The following is a 17897-nucleotide window of genomic DNA, read 5'->3' as shown; positions in this document are numbered from 1 at the left end:
CATTGAAGCCAGCAAAACGCCAGTATGTCATGTGACCAGCACTGGACACCACCAATCACATTGGTCAGCCTAAACGTCTAGCTTTAATTATTTTTAACATAAAAAGCAACTTTGTGCCTGTTCTCCAGTGCCCGCTGTGCTGGTAGCCCTTTTTCAGGGAATGGACTGATGTGAGGCTATATTTTCAGGAGAGGATTTCTAATCATTTCTTGGCTCAGATTCAACACTAAAGCCAAGAATATACTAGTGAATTGCGTCATGCGATCTGCATTGGATTCTGTAAATGTCATCTGTCTATGCAATTGTTTGCTTTTCAGTAAACTTTGTAACTTTGTAAATGTCAAGATCCGCATTATGTCACATTATGCCATTTGTAAAAATGCGAGACAGCCAGGAATCAGAAGTATAGTTTACCTATTATGACAAGCTTCTGGTAACTATTAAAAAAAAAAAAAAAAAAAAAAAAAAAACAAAAAAAAAACAAAAACACAAAAACAACAAACACACCACATCCCACACACTACATATAATCTAATTATGTATTCAACAAATAGCATTACATACATACATAATATACACAAAAACACACACTTTAAGCAAAACACCCGAACCTATTTTGATATCTCCATTCTGTAATCCCCTGCACAGCAGCACTCCGATTAGGAGGGGGGGCTGTATGTTAAGCCAACCTGATTTCTGTTGCTTGAGAACATTCTTATAGGAGGAAGAGATTGATGACCTCAGGGTGCAGCAACTCATTCATTGTCCAATATAAAGTTGGGTTTGTTCCTGGACAAAGTCGTGTTGCTTAAATCTGAACTCCAGAAATGAGCTTGGACCAATGCAAGGATGCATATCTCATACCTGAAGGGCTGCTGGGGAAGCCGACAATCACTGTAATAGGTTAGCGCTGCTACAGTAACAGTCACAATCTAACAGCTCCTGTGCCAAGCACAGATAGATATGACACACAATATTAATTCTAAACTGAGAAAGATGGTTTTTCAACATTCTGCAAGTATTAGTATTCCTGGATGGGGTTTCAGAGTTTAGAGACTTCGAAGAGTTTTGGGTGGAAGAAATCTCCAAACCCAGTATCCAGGACTTGCAAGAGAATAGACATGTACCTACCAAGAAGTTTGATGCATTTGTTCATTGAAGAATTTTGTTTCTTCATATTTGTTCTGTTTAACCGATTTGTTTTGTATCTTCAGCATTTGTATATTTCGTATATTTGTTGGTCCTGGTAGATTTGAAAAACGTTGCAGTTTTCCAGAAAGATTGCTATATATTTGATATATTATCAAATCAGATGGATTTGAATTGGATGCATTCTATATTTTCAGACACTAGTCCAACACAACAAGAGAAATGGCATGAGCTGACTGGACAATATCGACTGGTGTTATGTGCATCCAAATTAACAAATGGAACAATATTCAGATCCATTTGTTATCTGAATCCAAATTATCAAACAAATTTGAAATTTGAATTAAATTTCCCAATGGGTTTAAACTACTATCACATCATATGACATCATCCAAGTGGAATTCATTTATTGACAAGAGAGTCATCCGGTATAACCTAGGGTGTGGTTGCCATCATCCCTATTTTCTAACAAAGAGATTTGTACCTTACACTTCGTGGGATTTTTAAGACAACTTTAAAATATATAAAATGAAAACATTTTTGAAAAGAAAGTTTGACATTTTATTTGACACATCAGAATTTCCCCCAAAGAGTATGACAATTCTTGAAAGCATAATTCCTTAAGCAATAAAATGTCAAACTTTCTTTTAAAAAATTTTTGATTTATATATTTTCAGATTGACTTAAAAATCACACCAAATGTAAGGTACAAATCTCTTTGTGCATTAATTTATCAATTTTGTTATACATTTTTTTTTCGGATTCTTCACCGTATCGGTTTGGAGATCCGTATGTATCCAAACCTCCGAAAATGAAATTTTCAGCCAAAAAACGAATTGAAATGAAACAAAAACGTACGTGTCTACAGGAAACTGGCAGCCTCTTAGTGCAGGTGCGCACAGTCCTTATAATGAAGGTTTTGGTCATAGCTCAGTGCTTCTGTTAGAAGACAAGTGTGCTCCACCCAGGAGACATGCTGGAGGGGAGATTTCTTGTCCACAGGAATGAGGAAGTCAAGATGGCTAAGCAAGTTTGGAAGACACAGGCAGGCAACAAAACAACTAGACAGTCAAAGGGACTGGGGGAATCTGAAAGTCTCAGTAGAGTGAGAAAGTCCAGGGTGTCAGGAGATTTTCTATCAAGAGGCCAGGGAGGGGGCCTGTGCAGCAACCGGAAAGGCTAAGAGAGCAAGGAAAGCTGGAATAGCTGAGCGGACACAGAGGTACTGTGTAAGATGGTCTGGGGGACCAGCCAAGAGCCAAGGTTAAGTAAAAGCAGCAGCACTGCTGAACAGAGCCAGGGGGCTGGCATTATTCTTGTTACCTTTTACCATTGAGTCAAGTTCCCCAACATATCACAAAAGAAATGCAGAATACTTAAATGGTCAATCTGGTTAGTGCTCTGAGGGCTGAGGACTCTTATTGGCCCCCAAAGACAGTGAATCATGGCAGACTGGGGGGTAGAGTCACATGCTCCCCCATAACCAGGAGTACTAAGTATTTCACTCTTGTCCACGGGGGTGAACAGAGTGCCTAAGGAGCAAAGGAAGGGCAACTATATTTAGCAGAGAGGAGTCGATAAAGGTGAAGCTGCTGTTTTAGACTGCATGGAAAATAAACAGTTTCACATTTGTTACTTGCCCACAGCAAATTTGTCTAGGCAGAATTGGCAATCCTGCAATAATTAACACATGAAAGCACATGAGTGAAGCAGCCAAGAGAAACCCATCATGTGTCTGTTTTCTTGGGTCTGCTGAACTGTTGCTACAAGAAACTACCAGCTTATGACAGATTAATTGTTAGAAATCAGCTGACGTAATGCAGGGAAATCAGAGGAGCATTATCAGAATACACAGGCACATGCAGACTGCTGCTAAGCGATTTTTAATGAAAGAGCATGGCCTACAAAGCTATTAGTAGCAACATTATCTGATTACAGGTAGATAATCAGGCTTTAATTAAGGATGAGGTTATATAATGAGCAGGCATGAGCAAATTATGCTACAAAAAGACATTTAAGCTTTAAAGGGAAACCCTGTTAAAAAAAAAAAAAAAATAGTTTTGTACTCACTGTAAAATCCTTTTCTTTGAGTTCATTGTGGGACATAGAAGTCTGACTTTTGGATTATATTGCCACTTTACAGGAGAGCTAGAACACGAATAAATGTATGGTATCTAAGGAAAACCTCTCCTATCTGCACAATTTACTTTTGTAGCAAAGCAGTACCGAGAGTATAATCATAAAAACACAAGAGAGAGTTCCTCAATGGACTCCAAGAAACGATTTTACAGTGTGTACAAATATATATCCTGTTTTCTTTCTTGTCTATTGAAGGACATCCTTCAGGACATCCAAAAGCAGTCCAACAAAGGGGTGAGCAACACAGCAAACAAACCCTAACAGGCCCAAAAAAAAAAAAAAAAAAAAAAAAAAGGGAGAATAGGAGGAAGAAGAGGAAGGAACTGAGGACTACCTGCCACTCAAAATAGAAGCCTGAAGGACATTATGTACAAAGTTGGTGCATCAGATGGAGGCCACAATGTTCACCTTGTAGAACTTTCAGAACATGTGAACTGAAGACCGGGTGGCTGCTTTGCAATTTGGAAGACAGTTGATTGATTCAAAAAAAGTCTAAGAAGCACTCACAGATCTAGTAAAATGCAACTTGATGGGAAATCGTGGAACCTGATCCTTGAGAACATAAGCTTGAATGATGGTTTCTATAACCCACCTTGAAGCTGATGTAGGCACTATCAACTAAAAGGGAATCAGGCTTTTGAAAGAAGCAGTAGCCGATAGACTTATGGCCCAAACCACATCCAGACAGTGGAGGGAAGTTTTCTTTTGGTGAACTGGAGCCAAACCAAAGAACAAAAGAAGATATTTTGGTTGGGGTAAGGAGCAAAAAACCACCTTACAGGCAAGAAGGACGTCCTGGAGCTTAATATCACCTTGTCCCTATCCAAAACCAGAAAAGGTTCCTTACAGAATAGGCCTGCCACACAATTCAGACATGCTCCCTCACAGAGGTGATGGCTATAAGAAGTACCACGTTGTGAGTGGGAGTATAAAGAGAAGTGTCTCCAATGGAGTTACACAGCAGTTTCTGAAATGCAGAGAGAACCATATTTAAACCCCATGAAATCACAGGAAATGAACGGGGGGGGGGCTACATGGGAATGCCACAGGGGCACAGTAGGACTAATATGGAGACCAGAATGTTTGTGAACACCCGATGGGTCGACAAGAGGCTGAATGGCAAAGCTAACAACTGGTAGTGTAGATGCCTCACTGCAAAGCATAGAAAATGCTGATGCGCTGGACATGCAGGCATGTGTCCTTGATGTCCAAAAGAAGCCAGAAGGTCTCCCTGGTGAAGCGAGGCAATGACAGACCTGATGGATTCCATGCAGAAATACTGTGTTCAAATGAAGACATTCAGAGCTTTAAAATCCAAGATGGGGTGGATGCCCCCTTTGTGTTTGGGCACAGTGAATAGGGCAATTACACTTTGATCTAGAAGACCCTGAGAGGGCTCAATCGAGATTAGCTAATCTGTGCGGAGGCAATAAATCGAGGAGGGGCAGGAATGAAACTCCAGTTTATAGTCCTTGGAATGCCAGCTCCTACACCCAAGCATCGAAGATGCAAGCCATCCAAGTATTCACAAAAGGTTAACAAGGTGGAGGGAACACTTTAATGCCAAGTTAGGTCTGTTTGAAGATTTTGCAGACTTTAAGCCTCAAACCTTGCAGATGAAACTTGGGGACTTCAATGTTGAGTGAAGAAACAAAAAGGAACATTTAACAGAAAAAGAAGGAAACTTCCCTAAAAGGGGAAGTTCCACTTTTCTGCCTCCTTTCTCCCTCCTCTACTGCTTTTGGACACTTTTTTTTTTTGAGGGGAGCAGGTACTAGCTTTGACGAGCAGAAGTTCGCACCCTCCTTCACCTGCAGCCTTTTGGGACCATTCACAAATAGCAGCGAGGGTTGCGCATGCGCAATGGGCAGCCAGCTGTGAAGCTGCAAGGCATCATAGCTAGCTTCCCTTAGTAAACATGCCGGCACTGGGGACCTGAAGACTGGCAAAGAACCGGCCCAGGTGAGAACAGTACTGGATCTCTGGACAAGTAAGTAACTTTTTTTTTTTAAATTTAAACAAAATGCTCCCCAAATGTGTACAAGGCAAACATAAGTGCTTGGGGGGGGGGGGGTTAAACAGCTTGTCAGGGTTTTTCAAATCTTGGCTGAGAAAGAGTTGGAACAGCAGTGGAGGCAAGAAGCTGATCCACTAGCTTTACCACCTAAATACCAGCTGAAACATTGAAGTAATAGCAGTGGAATGAAACTCCTCGGGGAAAAGCTCATCAGGAAAAGACTGGAGTGACTCAGAATAACAGTCTGAGTCAGGTTGAGGGCGGATCATATACCAAATCTGCAAGAGAAGGCATGGGAGCGTGCCTATTGTCTCTGTAGCCAGAGTCAGCAAATAACCAAGTGATCTGAGCCATAAAGTCTTGCATGACTTTGGTAAGAACCTTGGCCAAAAGGGGAGAGAAGCCAGCCACACTCAACAGAGCTAAAAAGTTCTCCAATGATGGAATAGGCTCTAAGACAAACCAACAGGATATCGGGGTGTAACAGTCAACATCACTGGGTGGTGGACTGCAAGCAGCTCAAAAGCCATTTGCAGAGAGAGTGAAACAGGAGCACCCATTACAGCGAGACAGACAGCAGTTAAGCAGCATGACAATGTGATTGTAGTAGCATATCTGTATGTGACCACCGGTGCTGCAATAGGCAGATCATGTAATACATATTGGGAAACAAAAAGGAGAATACAGTGCCTGTCCAGTGTCAGCCTAATGGCAATTTTAGAAATTCATTTTTAGATGTTACAATTTTTCTCACCCTCAGACCTAAAAGGTAGGAACATTGGATTAGATGCCAAGCACTCCCTAACATCTGGGAAACACAAAACTCAGAAAATAGTTTTCTTTTTCCCTTTTTTTTTTCTTTGCATTGTGCCATATTAAAATGAACACAGACTCTTGGATGTCCTGGCATTTGACACTGCAGTCTGTTTACTTGCAAATTCTACCCTCATCTAAAAGCCTTAGACCAGCGAGCAGTGCAGGGCTGAAGTTGCAAGACTGATCAGCTATGTACTCATCACTTACATCACAGCATTTATTTCCACATCCAGCTGACAAGTGATCATGTCAGTCTGAATCCTATGGTAAGTAGAAACTGCATTTTTCAACTCAGCACAGGATGGTACTGGTAGGCGGATGAATGCACAGCTCAGCGGCCTGCCAATTGCTCAATGCATATGTCTCAATTGTAAACAAAGATGCAATCAAATAATACGTTTTGAGGTTTTTTTTAAACAGCATTTGGGTCAAAATGAGAATTTTTTTTTTATAGATCTTTGGCAAGTGCTTGACTAAACCATCAGTGAATATTTACAACAGCATTAATAATGTTTGTCATCTTAGAGCTGCATCCTGAATCCCCTAAATCACCCTTGAGCTCCAGTCTTGCAGAGATAATTACAGCTCTAAATGGGCGTGCTGGCTTTAGTTTTAAACAAGCTTTTACTTTACTAAAACCTTGCCTAAAGCTACAGCCACCACTAAAATGTCTTTTCAACACTCATGGACTAAAGTATATTAAAACTTGAAAAGAAAACTATTTAAAGCTTGTGAAATGGTTTGCAAATGTCTACTTTTAGGACAGTGTGTTCAAGGTTGCTCTCCAGAATAGAATTTAGGAGAGTTAACCTGGCCATAGAGGAGTTAAAAACAAAAAAACAAAAAAAAACAAAAAAAAAACTGTCAAATCGTTCATTTTTGGAAACATTAGTGTGCCAGCTACAATACGTCATTTTCATGCTGCAATCAAAAGTGCCTGATCCAACTTGCTGGGGTTTTTTTTGGTTTTTTTTAGAAAAACAAAAATGATGGCACAATCGTAGGAGCTATTTTAGGTTGCAGATTGTCCAATGTCTGTGTAAACTGGGATTTAGAGTGCTACTGCCATTTTGTTATTGACTAGTGGCAACAATAAACATCAGTACTGTCACTATTTTTCATTGAATTGATTTGATGGATTTTGGCTCTGTGCTCAACAGGCCAATCTGAAAACAAAGGACCCAATGTATAATAATTTTTGACTATCATTAATGCCTCATAAGCTTTTATGATCAAAATCTGTTTAGTTGCAAATCAACCCAAAAATTTTTGAGACTATACAAATTATTTTCACCCACTATCCCCTATCTACTCTGCTGCTGTATCGAATCACCCCTAGTATGATCAGACTATTATTCAAATACATACTATACACAGAACTTTAGCATATGTGCTCAAATTACCTTCTCCAATTCATGCAAACATATACATAAATCTGATATCATATAATAATAATAAATATCCTATAAAACTTTATAGGTGTCCATATATAAAAATTAAATCTTCTATAAAAATTCATATGTGTTCAAATACCAATACAAAGTACAATAGAACAATGCAATTTTTTTTCCATAAAGTGCACCGTGCTACTCATAAATCATAAAAGTACAAATGTCCACTTTTAGTAATCTGATTCAAAAATAAAGTTCTCATTCACTATGTCCTCTCTTCCACTGTCTGTCACCACGTGGCTATCCTCCACCTTCATTCCTCACTCACCAGATTGTTTGACCGACTCAGCCCTGGGTCAACTTGCGTGCATAGAAAACAATGGCGCTTTCCTCCATTCCTGCATTTCTTATCCACCAGGGTAATTTATTTATTGATTTCAGGTTCTTATATACTGTAAAGCCGTCAATTTAAGCAGCACTTTACATATATATTGTACATTCACATCAGTCCCTAACCCTTGGGGGGGTACAATCTAGGTCCCTAACTCACGTTCATACATACACATACTAGGACCAATTTAGACAGGATCCAATTAACTTACCAGCATGTCTTTGGAGTGTGGGAGGACACCGGAGTACCCAGAGGAAACCCACACAGGCACAGAGAGAACATGCAAACTCCAGGCAAGTGGTGCTGTGGTTGGGATTCAAACCAATGACCCTAGTGCTGCCAGGCGGAAGTGCTATTTAGCCACTGTGCTGCCCAATTAGCCACTGTGCTGCCCAATTAGCCACTCCTTTAATGGCTCAGTGCTCGTCCCTTTAATATCACCTTCATCTCATTCACTCATGAAGGCTATGGGAAAAGCAAATAGAAACGCCATAGTAAAAAATCCTCTTATTTTATAAACGCATAGTTCCAGAAACACTTACATTTCCCAGTGCTGTCTCCTAGCACCCAAATACAACGCTTTCTTACTGCCAGTCCCGGCTCCACCCCTCAGCCTGGTATGAGCTCAGGCTGTGTGAGGGATGATGTCATGTTACTCTGCCCCTAAGTGCGTTTTGTCCTTGCGACCTCTTCAGGGAGCTATATATTGCATTTAGACATGTGAATTTTTATAGAGTATTTAATTTATATAGACATACAGAATATGATGTTTTATAGGATATTTATATCAAATGTGTGTATGTTTGCATAAATTAGAGAAGTTAATTGAGCACATATGAATTTTTTGCAGAAGCATTGTATATTTGAATAATAATGTTTGACAGTAGTGAGGTTAAGACACCAGTGGGAGCTTTTTCCTATGTGCCTCCTGCATACCTGTTTTGCCAAGCAGCAAATTAAAATGGAAATAGTGCACCGCGACCACAAGGCAAACATCTGGCTGGTGATCGTGGTGGCTGGTCCAATCAACTTGAAAGGGCAAGATTGACAGGTGATGCCACCTGTCAATTTGACAAGCTGCGGTAAATTTGTGTAAGCTATCTTTTAAATGCGGTTGGGTATAACCACAGCTCAAACGCTTGTTTTAAACAGCCTCCGACCAGCCCTGTGAAAGAGGCAAGAGATTTATAGTCACTTCCTGTCCTGCTAGCAATGGTTTCACCAAAAAAGAAGTGAGGGAAAATCTGCAACAAGGACAGACAGAAATAGACTGTTACTGTCTGCTACAAACTTTGCTTCAACTGCAGTGTGGTCAGTCAACTTTTAATTTTTTATTTCGGAAGCTGTATGAAAATGTTAAAGAGAAAAAATGATTGGTTGCCAGTTGAGACAGTTTCAGTATGCTATTAAAGAAAAGCATTTTATTTCAGTCTATTTTGCTGTTGGAGAGTTCCCTTCATTTTTTCTGTGAGGGTTTCTCGAACGTAGCCCCAGCAATAAAAACCCAACTGGGATTCCTACTCTAAGACCCCTTTTCACACTCTATTCGAATTGGCATGTGATTTGCATGCCATGCGACTTGCAAATCGCAGCCTATTGTCCGCAATTAGAGGTGTCATATCGGTGCAGTTCTGACATGGTCGGAGCCACACCGATTTCTAAAGTTGTACATGCACTACTTTTGGTGCGATTTGCTTAGACATCTGTATCAGATGTCTTGCAAATCACACCTAAAATCTGCATGTCATCCAACTTTGAAACTTCAGTGTAAGTCGCACGATTTCAAAGTAGTGTTTGATTTGACCGGGGTGTAAGACTGGGTTCACACTTGAGCAATTTTCAGCTTGAAGCTCCAAAAAAGCTCAAACTTAAAAAATCAATTGCTCTTTATGGTGCCTGTTCATGAGATCAGGTGTGAACAGGCAACATAGAGAAAAATTGATTTTTTTTTTAAGTTTGAGCATTTTTGGAGCTTCAAGCTACAAATCGCTCAAGTGTGAACCCAGTCTAAGGCTTAATGCACACAGCACTTCAAAAATGCCACTTTTAAAAGGTGTTTGACCTTTTATTCTGTCTCAAATTGCCTCTCTATGTTAGCCTATGTGTCCATGCACACATAGGCAGTTACAGGTGTTTAGAGGCAGAAAAAGAAACGGCACCACCAGTGCGTTCAGGAGAGGACCGTTTGGGCAGAAAAAAAAAAAAAAAACACCAAACGCACATAATGCTTTAACACTATCATGTTTAGGCATTTTCTTTTTAATGCAATCTAATGACCATAATATTTTGACCAGAAGAATACATTAACAAGCGCTGATCATTACTTAATCCTGACCAATGGACTCTCTGCATGACTTAATCCTGACCAATGGACTCTCTGCATGACTTAATCCTGACCAATGGACTCTCTGCATGACTTAATCCTGACCAATGGACTCTCTGCATGACTTAATCCTGACCAATGGACTCTCTGCATGACTTAATCCTGACCAATGAACTCTCTGCATGACTTAATCCTGACCAATGAACTCTCTGCATGACTTAATCCTGACCAATGAACTCTCTGCATGACTTAATCCTGACCAATGAACTCTCTGCATGACTTAATCCTGACCAATGAACTCTCTGCATGACTTAATCCTGACCAATGAACTCTCTGCATGACTTAATCCTGACCAATGAACTCTCTGCATGACTTAATCCTGACCAATGAACTCTCTGCATGACTTAATCCTGACCAATGAACTCTCTGCATGACTTAATCCTGACCAATGAACTCTCTGCATGACTTAATCCTGACCAATGAACTCTCTGCATGACTTAATCCTGACCAATGAACTCTCTGCATGACTTAATCCTGACCAATGAACTCTCTGCATGACTTAATCCTGAGCTCTCTGCTTTACACCCTCTATGCCCATAGCATCATGGGCTCAGGTTTTCTTTAATCCTAACACTTTAAGCCTTGCCCACTGTTACAACAATTTGTCTTTATACCTTGAATGTCTGCCTCTTGATTCAAAAGTCTATGACCAATGGTTTCAGGAAGTGTTAAAGAACGGGGAGTGTGATTTTGTGGGCAAGGTTTTGGGGAAATGATTAAAAATGGGCACGGTCAGTAGGATATCCCCAGATTTCATCTTGAAACCTGGTAATCCTAAAGTAAGTGACCCACCACCACCTTTTTTTTTTTTTTTTTTTTAATTAAATAACCACTTCAGCTCTGGAAGATTTTACCCCCTTCATGGTCAGGGCATTTTTTTTTTTTGCTATTCAGCACTGCGCTACTTTAACTAGAAATTGCGCAGACATACAATTGTGCTGGGAGGATCAGTGGATTAGGTAAATAAATCTCAGCTCTCCAGTCCCCTGGACAAAAACAAGCAGTTAACCCATGCAGTGAAGGCAAACCCCACTGCATGGGGGGGGGAAAAACATTTTTCCCCAGAGTTCTTCTTTAAGCCTTTAGAACCACTTTAGCAAGGGAACCAGGTTTTTAAAACATTACCACAATAAGACTATTTGCATCAAACTGATCTGCATTATAGGTTTACATACAAAAAATATCATCTACATTCCCTTTAAAGAGACCTACTCCAGTGGAAACCTTTCTTTTAGGTCTGGATAAAATGGGGAAAAGCTCAGAATCTCTGTAAATATTTATTGCTGTGTCCTTTTTCAGAAGATTACTCCTCACTTCCAGTCTTCATCCAATTAAAAAACAAAAACACGTTAGACTGAAGCTGGACACTAACAGCTCTAGCTTCTACTTTAAGTGGACTGCTGCAAGTAAACTGCCCATATAAGTGTGGCACAATCATGGGCATTTACACAGAGGTTAACATGAGCATCTCTCTTCTTAAATCCAACTCAAGGCAAATTTTTTTTCTTACTTCCAGTTTCTGCACGGAGGAGATTTCCCCACACTGTCTCAGTGACACCAGGACAAAAAATGAGAGGAGGAGGGATCACCCAGACAGCAAGGCACACAAAACAATTAAACTATTGTATTGTATTGTATTCTTACCTTGTTTAGCTAAAAAAAAAAATAATAATAATAAACACATTTTGTTGCGGTTTTTGACCCCAATTAAAATTTTTCTCATCACTTCCTGTTCACCTGACTCCCAATTCCTAAGGCAGAAAATGGAAGCAAATTATCTGCACATGGACTCATCTATCCCTATTTGACAGCTTTCCCATCACTTTTGGTTCATCTGATTTCAGGGGCGGATTGAGAACTCGTAGGGCCCCCGGGCAATAGGGGATCATGGGGCCCCTGGGCATCAGCGGATCATGGGGCCCCTGTGTCCTCACCCACACTCAAACCACACCCAAAAAAGCATATGAAAAGGTACCAGGGACATCTCATGGGGCCCCCCCTACTGACCCCAGGCCCTCGGGCAGTGCACGAGTTCCCCAATGGCCAGCCCGCCCCTGTCTGATTTCCATTACTGGGACAGGGAATAAAAGGAAACCTACCTATTGCAGACATTTCTGCCTCCATTTGAGAGATTTGCAATCACTTCTTGTTCTTCTAACAATCACTGGAAAAGGAAATGGAAGGAAATTTCCCTTCCAATGGGGACACGTGCAATAACACTGGATAGCGTGTCTAAACCTTCCTAAAGCTGGCCAGAGAGGGTTATTTTCTTTTCATTCAGCCAGCAGGGATTCCTCCATTGCACAAGGAAGGTTATTACGCAAATAACAATAATAACTATAAAATTTATTAGCATCTTTGAGTTAATTATACTCTATGTGAATGTTCTACATGCTCATTTTGAATTGTCAGGTTAGCCTTAGGCCATTGTTACTGACGCACACATTTCAGCATTGTGTATTTGTGTCATGTAAGGTTGCTATTAGTCTACTTATGGCGTTATAGATTACACACACAACTCTGAGAATATCAGCTGCTAAAGAAAACAGTCACACGGTTATTATTAACAAAATAACCGCCATCTCTACCAACTTCACAGGAGGCCCAGTACCATACCTGCCTATTAGCATTCCTGCACACCACCCCAGCACTGCACTGGGTATTGGGTACACCAGCAGTCCAGGGGGAGGTGTGAGGCTGTCATCAGAGGATGATGCTGAATGTGTTGGTGCAGTAGTCCACTGAAAAAGCACACATTAAGGGTCATTTCACACTGTGTGGAGTGACAGATGTTTGACCGCATTGTAAAACATCTGTCACCGCAAGGACACACAGGAAACAATTGTTTCCTATGTGTCCCATTAACACTGCAAAGCAGCCCCATGGCTGCACTGAAATGTAGACATGCTGCATTTTATCGCAGTGCAGCGTGCTGAATCAGCACCGCAACCACAGCACTGCTGTACATTGCCATGAATGAAGTGTACATTTTGTACACTTTAAATAAAGTTTGTACAAAAAAAGAGGGGGGGGATCCATGTGATGCGCTGAAATGCGCACCACACCGCCTCTTACTGCAACTGGCAACGGAGGACTGCCAATGTAAAGCGCTCCAGCAGCTTTCCATTGCTGTGTGAACAACTTAGGCTGACAACACTGCTACTGCATGCAGGATATAGGAAAGCAGTGTTGTCAACCGTATACAGGAAGTGTCATTTATTTGGACATATTGTTGGCCTGCAAACAGCGAAAAGCTGAAATGCATAAGGGTCTAGGGCAGGGATGTCAAACTGGCAGCCCTCCAGCTGTTGCAAAACTACAAGTCCCATCATGCCTCTGCCTTTGGGAGTCATGCTTGTAACTGTCAATCTTGCTTGTAAGCTCCAAGGAGCAGGGCCCTCCTAACCCTCTTGTATTGAACTGTATTGTAGCTGTATTGTTTCCCTTTATATTGTAAAGTGCTGAGCAAACTGTTGGCGCTATATAAATTCTGTATAATAATAATCTTGCAATGCCTCATGGGACTTGTAGTTTGTCAACAGCTGGAGGGCCGCCAGTTAGACGCCCGTGGTCTAGGGTGTCTAGATAAAGGATAAGTTCACCTTTTGACCACAAATAATAAATGCACATTTTTTTGCAGGTAAAAAAAAAAAAATGTGCATTTATTATTTCTGGCTGCAGGAGCCTGGAAAGTATTGCACCAGTGATCAGATCGCTGGTGCCATGCAGGTCTCCTGCAGGCCTGTCAGTACATCTGCTCACTTGTACAGGATGTACAGGCAAGCAGATATACTGACAGGAAGGATCAATGGACTACCACGATGCTTCACAGCATCGTGGTAGTTCATGGAGAACTACAAGCCGACAGCTGCTAAGGACTCGTAGTTCATTCATTCACAGAACTCTGTGAATGAATGACGTGGGCGCATGGGTAGAGCCCTGCACGGCTGCGTTCTATTAAAAAATTGACTCCCTGTACTTCTGCCACAGGGGGGAAATCGGGCTGCAGCATTGAGAACATGTTACACCATAAAAATGGGTAGAACAAATAACATGTTCCCAAAGGTGAACTTATCCTTAAACCCTGGTTCACACTGATGCGGTGAGGAATTCGCAGCATTTTCTGTGCGAATTCCACACAGCATCAGAATTGCACCCCGTTCATGCGAACCACTGCGAGTGTGTATGTTAACGACACCCCGAAAGCGGTCCGCAAAATGCGGTGCAATGTGCAGAATCAGATCCCATAGGTGTGAATACCTATGCGATCCGAGTGCGGACCAAAAAAAGGGTGCTGAGCATTTTTGGTGCGTCAAGATCAGAGCCATACAAAATGTATGGCTCCAATCGCACCGCACACAAATCGCATGTGATTTGCACAGGAATGCGGTGCGGTTCTTGTGCGAATCACATGCAATATACCACACCGCATATATGTAAACCCAGGTTTAAAAAAGAAAAAAAGAAAATGCTACGGAATGTCTCAGCATTTGCACAACCACCACCAACAATCCCTGCAATGTGTCTAATATGTTTTGAATATGTTTATTTCCTGATCGTCATGTCCATCTAGTGGCCATAATGCAAAATTTTCCTGCTTGTCCCATTTCAGGAAAATATCATATTATAGTCACCAGATGGAGCTGAGGATCATACGGTATAAACAGATTAGGCAAAATGAGAATATCTGCGACCAAAAAAAGGGTCCTGAGCATATTTGGTGCGTCAAGATCAGAGCCATACAAAATGTATGGCTCCAATCGCACCGCACACAAATTGCATGCGATTTGCACAGGAATGCGGTGCAGTTCTTGTGCGAATCACATGCAATATACCGCATCGCATATATGTGAACCCAGGCTTAAAAAAGAAAAAGCTACGGAATGTCTCAGCATTTGCACGACCACCACCAACCATCCCTGCAATGTGTCTAATATGTTTATTTCCTGATCGTCATGTCCATCTAGTGGCCATAATGCAATATTTTCCTGCTTGTCCCATTTCAGAAAAATATCATATTATAGTCACCAGATGGTGCTGAGGATCATACGGAATAAACAGATTAGGCAAAATGAGAATATCTGCGACAGTTGTATGAATGCCAGGGGCCGACTGACAACTCATGGGGCCCCCGGGCAATAGGGGATCATGGGGCCCCTGTGTCTTTGCCCAAACTAAAAAAAAGCCTATGAAAAAGGTACCAAGGGTATCTCATGGGGCCCCCTACTGACACCGGGCCCTCGGGCAGTGCCCGGGTTTCCAAATGGTCAGTCCGCCCCTAGTGAATGCTTTCAATTTCTATAAATAGAATTGAAAGAAAATGTAAAATTTTCCAGAAATAGACACCATAAACCTACATACATAATATAAATCTCTTAGATTGTAAGCTCCCAGGATCAGGCCCTCCTAACCCTCTTGTATTGAACTGTATTGTTGCTGTATTGTCTCCCTTTATATTGTAAAGTGCTGAGCAAACTGTTGGCGCTATATAAATCCTGTATAATAATAATAATAATTTTTCCTGGGTAAGGAATAATAATATTGTTATTCGTATTTCTATTTATTTGGGGAGGTTTTGGATACACCTCAATAGAAGTAGGACTACACAGCTACAGGCTGCAGTTGCTTGCACTAATGTACACTTTAGATGCATATTTGCAGATTTTTACTTGTAGAAAACATGGAAATTACATAATTATTATAATGGAAAGAAAAAAAACTGGACACGGAAAACTAGAAGTTTTTATCAAACACCAAAATGTAGTCTATAACCCAGGAACAGCACCCACAAATAATGAACAGATGTGTGTCAGGTGATCTGTGGCTAGAAGCTGGTATATTGGGACTAGTGAGGAAGTGCTGTTACTTGGAGTTGTTTGCCCTGGGCTGACCCCATGTGTACTCCCATCCTCTGCTGTCACTCACCCAGACTGAGCCCATAGTTCCTGTTCACCCTGGCCCTGAACTGGTCCATCTGGGTGATTTTCTTGCTATCAGGGTACCACATGACTCTGGACTCCATGATCTCCTCCATCGGATCCTCCTTCTTAGACATGCTGGATCTCTGGTGTGTCTGCACTTCTCTGTGCCTGCAACAGTTTGACACGATTCTTATTTACATGAGAGGAGAGATGTATTCCTCCGCCCAGCAGTAAAGTAGTCCCTGACACTCTTCTGTCTGGATCATCTGATGTGCTTTGCTCCACAAGGTGCAGAGTGTCTAGGTCAGGTCTATGTACTCTACTATGGAAATGACTTGTATAGAAAATGTGGCTGATATGAGGAATACAGGCTTCAGTCCATAGGGTGAGCTGAGGTCACAAAAGTATAACTAGACAGGAGAGTTAGAATGAATGAACATTCTGGCTGATTTGACTGAGGCTGTATTTGATAGACTGTGAAGGTTATGCATTCGCATCCTCCTTCTGTCTTTGTATTATTTAAAATAGAACTATAGGCAAAAAATGTTTTTTTATTTTGGATAGAGTAACCCGTCAGATTTTTTTCACCATCTATGTCCCATTGGGGAGATTTCCTTTCACTTCCTGTCCCATAACCAAACAGGAAGTGAGAGGAAATCCCTGCAAATTAAGGGAATCCCTTGGGGACCCCTCAGGTCACCAGAACATATATACCCATTGGATTTCCCCTCTATTTCTTTTCTGGGGACAACCAAAAATCTGGGATTTTCTTTTGCTTTCACTGTCACTGATAATGGTAAACAGGACAAATAGGGTGAATCTCTCTAACGGGGACACAGACAGCAATAAAAACTGGCAGGGGTTCTACTCCCTCTCCACTCCATCCAAATAAATTAAAAAGTTCCGCCTTTAGTTATACTTTAAAGTGGTATTAAACCCAAAACCAAAAATGTAATATATTGCAGCCTACCAGTCATTATATGTGGTGGTTGCATTAGTTTTCCTTTTTTTAGGGTTTTTTCCCCTCTGTTTTCACCTGGTGATCTGGCTGTAACACACCTCCTGTATTAGAGCACCCCCACTATGAATGAGGGAGCACAGAGGCACCTTTGGACAGCAGTGTTGTCAGTCTGGGGAACGGGGAATGTTAGATGGACTAGAAAATTTAGATACACTAACAAATGGAAGCCAAACTTCAGCTAATACTTTATAAGCAGTTACAACAATCCATTTTATTCTAGTGGGATACAGGTTTACATACACTGACCAGCCTTAAAGCAAAAGTGGAAGCTCTGCTTATTTGCCCCCTCTGCTGCCACCTTTAGCACCTTTTGGGGGGGGGGGGAGGGGGTACCTGGTTTGGATCGACTTCCTTCCCCCCGCAGCCCTCTGGGACACTTCACAGGTCCCAGAAGACTGCGGCTCATTCAAAAAGCGCAGCACTCTTCACGCTTGCACAGTAGGAGTCCGGCTGTGAAGCCGGTTTCCCTTAGTCAAGATGGCGGCGTCAGCACCAGATAGCTGATTGAAGAATTGGCTTGGGGTGAGTACACCACTGGATCCCTGGACAGGTAATTGCCCTAATATTAAAAGTCAGCAACTACAGAATTTGTAGCTGCTGACTTTTAATTTTTGAGAGGGTGGGCCAGAAATCCGCTTTAACTTTAATACCACCCACCTATTGTTGAGT

The 17897-nt window shown here is 41.4% G+C and overlaps 1 protein-coding gene across 1 annotated transcript in view; it reads right to left on the bottom strand.

Moving 5' to 3' along the window:
- The window catches only part of AACS (acetoacetyl-CoA synthetase), a 159580-nt gene extending 143171 nt beyond the window's left edge, over window positions 1–16409 (bottom strand). The window contains exon 1 of the mRNA XM_089653715.1: window positions 16212–16409. Coding sequence (XP_089509841.1) covers window positions 16212–16341 — 130 coding nt within the window. The 5' untranslated portion in view covers window positions 16342–16409. The remainder of the gene's footprint in view (window positions 1–16211) is intronic.
- Between the last annotated feature and the right edge of the window lie 1488 nt (window positions 16410–17897).

The sequence above is a fragment of the Staurois parvus genome, unplaced genomic scaffold (assembly GCF_062004578.1).
Source record: "Staurois parvus isolate SC_StPar_1 unplaced genomic scaffold, SC_StPar_1.0 ptg000719l, whole genome shotgun sequence".
Taxonomy (NCBI): Eukaryota; Metazoa; Chordata; class Amphibia; order Anura; family Ranidae; genus Staurois; species Staurois parvus.
This window is presented reverse-complemented; position numbering and strand designations above follow the sequence as displayed.